The sequence below is a fragment of the Canis lupus genome, chromosome 32 (assembly GCF_048164855.1).
Source record: "Canis lupus baileyi chromosome 32, mCanLup2.hap1, whole genome shotgun sequence".
Classification (NCBI taxonomy): Eukaryota; Metazoa; Chordata; class Mammalia; order Carnivora; family Canidae; genus Canis; species Canis lupus.
The window spans coordinates 17,968,515-17,976,415 of NC_132869.1; the positions used below are offsets into that span (position 1 = coordinate 17,968,515).

Genomic DNA, 7,901 nt, shown 5'->3' on the forward strand with positions numbered 1-7,901 from the left:
ATGGGCTCTTTCTTCATCTCCTTTTGTCAGCATTTGGCTGCATTTTGAGAATATTTCAGGGAGTGGGGATCAGGAGATGGGATGAAATAAAAGGAAAAGCAGGAAGAAGCAACATTTGTTGACAAAGTGCCTGGTTTAAGTTATTCTGGAATAGAAAACTAGAAGCCAGGATCGTTAGCCACGGGCCTGACGCTCAAGTCAGCAAGTGTAAGGTACAAAGTTAGCTTTTTATGTTTTTATTTAAATATTGGAATTAATTTCTAAGGTTACTTTTTGACCGTTGCCTGACTGATACTAGGCCTTTCATCACTCTGGTTCACTTGTTTATACAGACATGTCATGTGGCATTTGAATCGTGAATAAGATTCCCAAGGTCTAAGCTAAGATCTGCTCGTTAAGTTTATGCCTATCTCTTTCCACCCTCCTCCTCTGCCCTCTTCCCCGTCTATACTGCATTGTGCTCAGATCTCAGACGTTTCTTCCTCAGTCCTGTGTCGCAGCCAGCTACTGTCCTCCCTCTGTGGCCAGGCTGCTTGAAAGAGTTGTCTCTGGTTGTCCCCACTTGCTTACCTCTCAGTCTACCCTCGCAGTCTACTGCTATGCCACCACAGATCCTCAATGGACTGAAGTGGTGTGGAAGTGGTTTAAGCTGCTTTTGAATTGAACTTTGTCGAGCTTTTCTACACTGTGCTTTCCTTATTTAATAATACAGTATAATCAATACGTTCTTTAATCCAGAACCATCTGCTCAAGTTAAGATGAAGAGGTACATGTTCTAAGAGCTGAGAGTGGCATGCTTCAGTTGTGTAAATTATATCCAATATTGCCCCTCCCCCTGCAAAGAAGCCAACTTCTCCTTTTTTTTTGTTTTGTTTTGTTTTTTAGCTCCCCGTTCTGGCTTGGCTGCAAAACACTTCATTGACGTAGGAGGTAATATGTTTACATTTTTATTCTGTAAATATATGGATATATATTTATTTTGCCTGTGCTTAAGAGATAGTAATCAAATGACATATTTTATTTTTATCTTTAAGAAAAGAAAATGACTTTGTTTTGCGTCTTTAGAAATTTCCATCTCTGAATAGACAATTGTGATACAGTTTCAAATATCATTTGATTATGTCTAATTTTAAAATGACATGTGAAATGGTTTTATTTTACTAATAGGCTAACTAGACATTATCCGATGGATAGGGTTTTTGCCTTGGCTTAGTGATAATCTGAATGTAGTCCAAAAATGACTCTCTTCTTAGAAGAAAGGTAGTTTTATAAGAGTAGGAAAAGCTTTTATGTCATTTTTTTTAAGCCAGTATGTTTCGTTTAAATAACTAAGAAATTGTTTAAACAAAAGGTTATAGAAAATGCAAGTCAATCTTGGAAGAATTTTCATACCTGTATAAGAGAGCCATACACATTTGGCAAAACAAAAAAAGACTCTCCCTGAGAAGAGGAAACACTTTGCTTCCCTGTCAACATTTCTTGTCCAACAAGTACTCAGCGACCCCTGTTTCCCTTATGATAAAGCCTTACTCGTGGATCTCAAAGCCACCAGCTTTGTGGAGGAGCCCCTTTTACACAGAGCCCCAGTCTCTGCTGGCCCTCCTGCTGTAGGTTCCCTAACCACCCTCACCATAAGGAAATTCTGCACTTTCTGATATGGTTCTGTTGCGTTGGATCTCCTCCTTTCTGGAATATAGACCTCACTGACCTTTATCTTGACTTTTATTCCCATCATAGTGAGCAGAGTGCTTCATTAACTAGACATCTTTGGGGGTGCCTGGGTGGCTCAGTGGTTGAGCATCTGCCTTTGGCTCAGAGCATGATCCCGGGGTCCTGGGATCGAGTTCCACATCGGGCTCTCTGCAGGGAGCCTGCTTTTCCCTCTACCTATGTCTCTGCCTCTCTCTGTGCCTCTCATAAATAAATAAAATCTAAAACAAAACAAAAACCTAGACACCTTGCCCCCCCCTTCCATAAGTGAATATGCTAGATTTTCCAAATCCCTCCCATTTTTACAAAGCTACTTTTTAACAGATGAAGAACTAGCTCAGAGATGAGCCCAAGTTGACATGGTAAACACTGGAATCTTTATCCATGACTCCAGTCCATCTGTTCTTTACACTGCAATTAAATGCAGGGTGTCACCTCCCCCCATCCCTGCACCAGCCAACTGCTGTCCTGAACTCACTTACACTGAGGGCATTAAGTAAGGAATGAGGCCTGTCCCCAGGTCCCCAGGCTGTCTCTGGCCTGCCCCTTTGTCTCCCCATGGTGTCACTAGATGGTGCTGTGGGGCAAGACAGGATCCCCAAAGTAGTTCTTTCATAGGAACCGAGGAGCCAAGTTTGACACAGCAGGGGTGAACAACCCACTTGGGTTGAGAATGGCCCCGGGCTCAGTTATGCTTGCTTTTCAAAAGTACTTTTATAACATCAAGTATGGTAACTGAGGACTGTAACTTCAGGATGTAAGAGATTTGCATATATTTTTAAGAAATCTCAAAGGGTTGTGAAAGGAACATGGGGTTTGGGGTAACAACTAGACTTGGTTCCCAGCTTTGTCATTAATTGGCTACTTATTACTTTCTGAACCTCAGTTTGCTGTCCCATAAAATGAAAATTAGTGTGCCTGCCTCTGAAGGATTGAGTGAAAGCATCTGACACTTGGCACATATTAGACCCTATAAGTTAGACTTCTTGTCCCCTAGAGAATTCATAGATTTTTTTTTTTTTTAATATGGCAACTTTTCTGACTTGTCACTAATTTTTGCTCTGTTTAAAACAACCTTCTGAAAAACATTCATGTAAAAGAAATGGAAAGTTCGTTTGTCTGGTGGCTGGTGTGGTATTATTCATAAAAATCACATTGTGGTGTGTTCTTGGATGCAGAGTATCTTAAAAATGTCTCCTAGGCACACGTTTATCATAGTTGGCCACAAGTTTTTACTTCAGAAGAGAGATGTTGTTAGAAATCCCAGGCTGTAAATAAGGGTCAAAGGGAAAAGTTGAGTATGCAGGATTCTGTTCAGAATTCACATCTGGTAGGTGTGGATAGTTTTCACTAAAGAGGGTTTCCAACAAATGACATGCCAAAGTCTTGACACAGTAAAACTTTTGCCTGAAGTCAGTTAATTACTCTGCCAGTTCCAATGTATGATTTTTCCAGTGATAACTTCAAAATACTTTCTGCTTTCTCATGAAGAGAAATATCCCTGACGCTTATGTTCCTTATGTAGAAAAAGAATGTCTTGGGTTTTTCTTGAAGGTCAAATTGCCTTTGAGTAATAAATAAACTTGGAACTATTGGATTTTTTCATACTATTGGCATTCATGCTAAAAAAAGAAAAGTATTAATTGAGGGCGCCTTTTTTCCCTGCCATACGTTTTAATTGACTTCAAACAGCTTCATTTCTTTTAGTTAGTTAAAAGGCTTTTCACATCTCTGTGTGCCAAGCATAAAATCTTAGTGGATATCTGGCTTTGCAGAATTCAGGACACCTAACCATTTGAGTTTGATGGGACTACTTTATAGATATATAACAAAGGCCTTTACAAAAAGGGAACGTTTTTGTATGGGAGAAGATACCATAAAGTAAAAACATAAACACTTGCAGGTCACAGGTAAAAGAATTAAATACCCAAACAAATAAGGAAAAAAATCATATAGAAGAGGACATATAAATGTGCAACAGACATACAGAGGAAAACCATTGTAGCCTCAGTCATCATCAGGGAAATGCAAAATGAAGCCATGAGATACCATTTTTCACTCATTACGTTGGCCAGAATGTTTTTTTTAATTGCTCCCATCTGGGTGGCTCAGTCAGTTAAGCATCCAACTTTTGCTTTCAGCTCAGGTCATGATCTCAAGGTCATAAGATCAGGCCCTGTGTCAGGCTCCCGGCACCATGCTCAGCTCGGGAGTCTGCTTGAGATTCTCTTGCCTTCTCTGCCTGCCCCTCCCTTCATTCCCATGCTTGCTCTCTCTCTCTCAAGTAAATAAATAAATCTTTAAAAAAGAAAAAAAGAAAAGCTTGCTGCCATTTGGTTTGGCAAGGACATTGGAAATGGGCATTCTTAAATATCGCCGATAAAAGTTTGAATTATACACCTTTTTTGAAAAGTAATCTAGAAATATCCATTACAATTTCAAATGTACACATCCTCTGATCAAGAAAGTGCTTTTTGGAGACTTTTTGATGAGACTGAAAAATTACCAATACACAAGGATGTCTGACATCTGATTAATATACAAGAAAGTAACACGTAAAATCTATTACTGTCACATTGGCTACCTGAGGGAAGGTAGGGGAACATTATGAGTTTTACTTTATACGTATGTGTGCTATTTGGGTAATCTAAAATTTTTCTTAGAAAGTAGAAATTGAGAGTTTAGAAGTTGGTCCACATTGTTTTCATTGTACACCTCCTAGGAAAACGAGTCTTAGCCCGCACTTGAGACCTCCATCTTGGAGATTCCATAATCTTCTGGGGTCATTTGTCCAGCATGGAGTAGCATGTTCTCTGCAAGGATTTCTCCACTGAATCTGATCCAGGTTGTTCCTACAGCCAGAACTTTCTACGTATAGATAATATAGAAAACACCTGGTCCCATCATTCTACCAATAACACATTTAGGACTAATTTAATGGTCAAGTGGCAGTGGAGAAAAGAAGCCAGGCATTCAGTATTCTTTGAGTTGGTCAAGGTTTTGTTTCTGTGCAACTAGGAAAAAATAGACTATTTCTTTAGTCTAGACGTGATATGAACCACCTCTGAGGCCTTTCTGCTACTTATCTACTCCTCCTTCTCACTTCTCACTGTTACAAATTACTTACCTGTAATTCAAGCTCTTGAAAGTGTTGTGTCAGAAACCTTTAAGAATGCTTCAATTCAATTTTACTTATCCCTAGTAAATCATTTACAAAGCACAGGGGTTCATTTAAACTTCTATAATCCACTGGAAAAATCTAAAATGTTGGTTTTTCTGAGTATTTTTCCCCATGCTAGATTTTCCCTCTATATGAGAAAATTGAAAGGGAATGCTTATTTTGTTTAAAACATTTTTTTTTTTCAGCTGACCCCCAAATAGTTACGAGTCTGGTCAACCAGCATTAATACCCATTGAGCTACACTCCTGATTATTTTTATTTTCTTTTTTTTCTTTAATGAGAGTTTTGTTTGTTTTTCAGGAGGTGGGGTATTTCTAATATGTAAGCTGTAACATGGAGCTACATTTGAATTAGAGTCACATGAATCCTATCCATCATTTTACAAACTGAGGGGAGAAATGAACATGTATAAAAGGAAATTGGCAGTGGGGAGGATGAGGAAGAAGAGAAGTGATTCCTAATAGGTAGGGGACTTTGTTTAGGGGGTGATGAAAATGTTCCCCTAAACTGATTGTTGTGATGGTTGCACATTCTGAATATACTAAAAAGATTGAGTTGTTATGTCTCAATATTGAAAGAGGAAACAGGAAAGTCCTGGTGCACCTGCATTATCTGTGCTTCTGTTTATTGGAAACATTTTAAGTTCTCGGCTCAAATGTAAATGCCAACAAGCCTGGTAAATGTACCTCTCTGGGCCAAGGCAGGGCCCTGGCTCAAGTTCCTCTCCTGCAAAGATTTGTTGTCTTTGTTTGTAATCTCAGATAGGCACTGATTATACACTGTATTATGGAAAAGCGTACTCATTATTGAGCTGATGTGCTCATGTCTTCTGAGAGGTCATAGGTCATTCTCTAAGAAAGGATGGTGGCTCAAATCAAAAGGAGTGGAGGAGTATGAATGGAGAGATTCATCTCTATTTTTGTTATAAAATGAATGTTCTGATATTTGCTAGGCTGCTGCTTAACAATGTCAGCATTGGCTTATTCCATTGCAGATCTTCAGGCGGTTTGACGTTTTTATTTATGACTATCGTACTTCAATCTGGGTATTAGTGGGAAGCTGCTACTAGGAAAAGCCTTTAAAACCCTACTCGTGTAGTCTTTTTAGCAGGTATGCAGCAGATGAACAGTAGTAGTTTTCTGAGATGCTCAGTACGTACTCCCAGTTTGGAATAGGAAATGGTCACCATTTGTAGGGGTGACAGGTGGGAAAATTAGGGCCGTTCTATAAATTCCATGTGTTAGCATTTTAGTAATATTCATTCCTTACTTTTGAGACTTTACAGAGTCCCCGAGCAAGATTCACTCATTTGTGAGGATTAAAATCTTGGAGCTGCATAAGAATGATTCGGTAGCAAACACCTACTAATACACCTCACCATCGGTGTTTGGTAGCATAAACCATGCTAATATTATTTTTCTTTCCTTAGCTGGCGTCATAGATGAAGATTATAGAGGAAATGTGGGTGTTGTGCTATTTAATTTTGGCAAAGAAAAGTTTGAAGGTACGTTAAATGCATATAATCACATAAATGCAGTGAATTTTCTGAGTTAGGAATGTCTAGATAACACGTGCTCCCTCCTATAATTCTCACTGTACAGGCAAGATATAGAGAATGCATCAATAAAATATCAGTAATAAACTTTTTTTCCTTTGAAGTCAAAAAGGGCGATCGGATTGCACAGCTCATTTGTGAACGGATTTTTTATCCAGAAATAGAGGAAGTTCAGGTAAGTATCATAAAAGCTGAGTAGGGAATAAATGATGTATCATCTTCAGTGAAGGGAAAAATACAATTTTGAAGGTTTCATCTGCTCTTTGTAATTAAATAATAGCACATATAATAGTCCTACTTAAAGCAAAATTAAAAGCTTATTTTAGAATTTCGTGAAATGTTTTTCATAGCTATTTCATAGCATTACTTTGGATAATAAATCATTTAAATATACCCTGAAGTTCTATTTCTCTAGCTTTTTTGAAAATTGCCCAAATTTTATTTATGGAGCTTTTTAAAAATTTAATTTTCTTTTTGTAATGTCCTTTTTGAAAGGGTGGTATGGCAAGAATAAAAGTCTTACAGATTAGGAGCTAGAGAGAACCGAAAGAGAAATGAAATTAACTACCTGGCTATCACCTTTATGTCTTTCCAGGTTTTAGATGACACTGAAAGGGGTTCAGGAGGTTTTGGTTCTACTGGGAAGAATTAACATTATGCCAAGAATAGAAAATGAGAAAACATACTTTTTTCTTAAAAATAGTTTTTGCTTAAAGTGTTTGGATGTTTTGCACATCTGTAAATTTAATAGCTTTAGCTTCTAAAACTGTTTGGTTTTCTTAAGATTAAGGAAAAGATACCTCTGTTGGGGTCTCATAAAACCTTACTTGCTTATGTTTTACGCATTTGATTATTGTATAAATAAATATATGTGATGACCTAATACAAACCTTTTGTTTTTTTTTTATCAAATGTATATCAATTACAGATCCAAACCTTGTATTGTTTAATTCACTAAATGCTACCTCTTAAACTTATTTCGTTGCTTTGTAAATCATAAGCAGTGCCTTTCATTCAATAAATTTTTCTTTCACAGATATAAATTATTGTATGAAGTGAACTAAAAAGATAATAAAAAAGTTGAAGTTATTCCTTGTTTGTTTTCCTTCTCTTCATTGCTCTCAAAATTTTTTTCATCTTATGATTCTTTGTGACATTGGGAAAACGAGAAATCCTCAAGTTATTTTTAAATTATTATTGGGCAGCCCCAGTGGCCCAGTGGTTTAGCACCGCCTTCAGCCTGGGTATGATCCTGGAGACCTGGGATCAAGTCCCACATTAGGCTCCCTGCATGGGACCTGCTTCTCCCTCTGCCTGTGTCTCTGCCTCTCTCTGTGTCTGTCATGCATAAATAAATAAAATCTTTAAAAAAAAATTATTTGAGGGGGGCTGCTGCAGAGGGAGAGAGAGAGAGAATCTTCAGCAGGCTCCATGCTCAGCACAGAGCTCACATGG

At 37.9% G+C, this 7,901-nt stretch overlaps 1 protein-coding gene across 2 annotated transcripts in view; it reads left to right on the forward strand.

The window, feature by feature from the left end:
* DUT (deoxyuridine triphosphatase) overlaps positions 1-7,535 on the forward strand; it is a 13,395-nt gene extending 5,860 nt beyond the window's left edge. For both annotated transcript variants that reach the window (XM_072808303.1, XM_072808302.1), the window contains exons 4-7: positions 886-930; positions 6,321-6,395; positions 6,551-6,621; positions 7,042-7,535. In XM_072808303.1, coding sequence (XP_072664404.1) covers positions 886-930; positions 6,321-6,395; positions 6,551-6,621; positions 7,042-7,098 — 248 coding nt within the window. In that variant the 3' untranslated portion in view covers positions 7,099-7,535. The remainder of the gene's footprint in view (positions 1-885; positions 931-6,320; positions 6,396-6,550; positions 6,622-7,041) is intronic.
* The last annotated feature ends 366 nt before the right edge of the window (positions 7,536-7,901 follow it).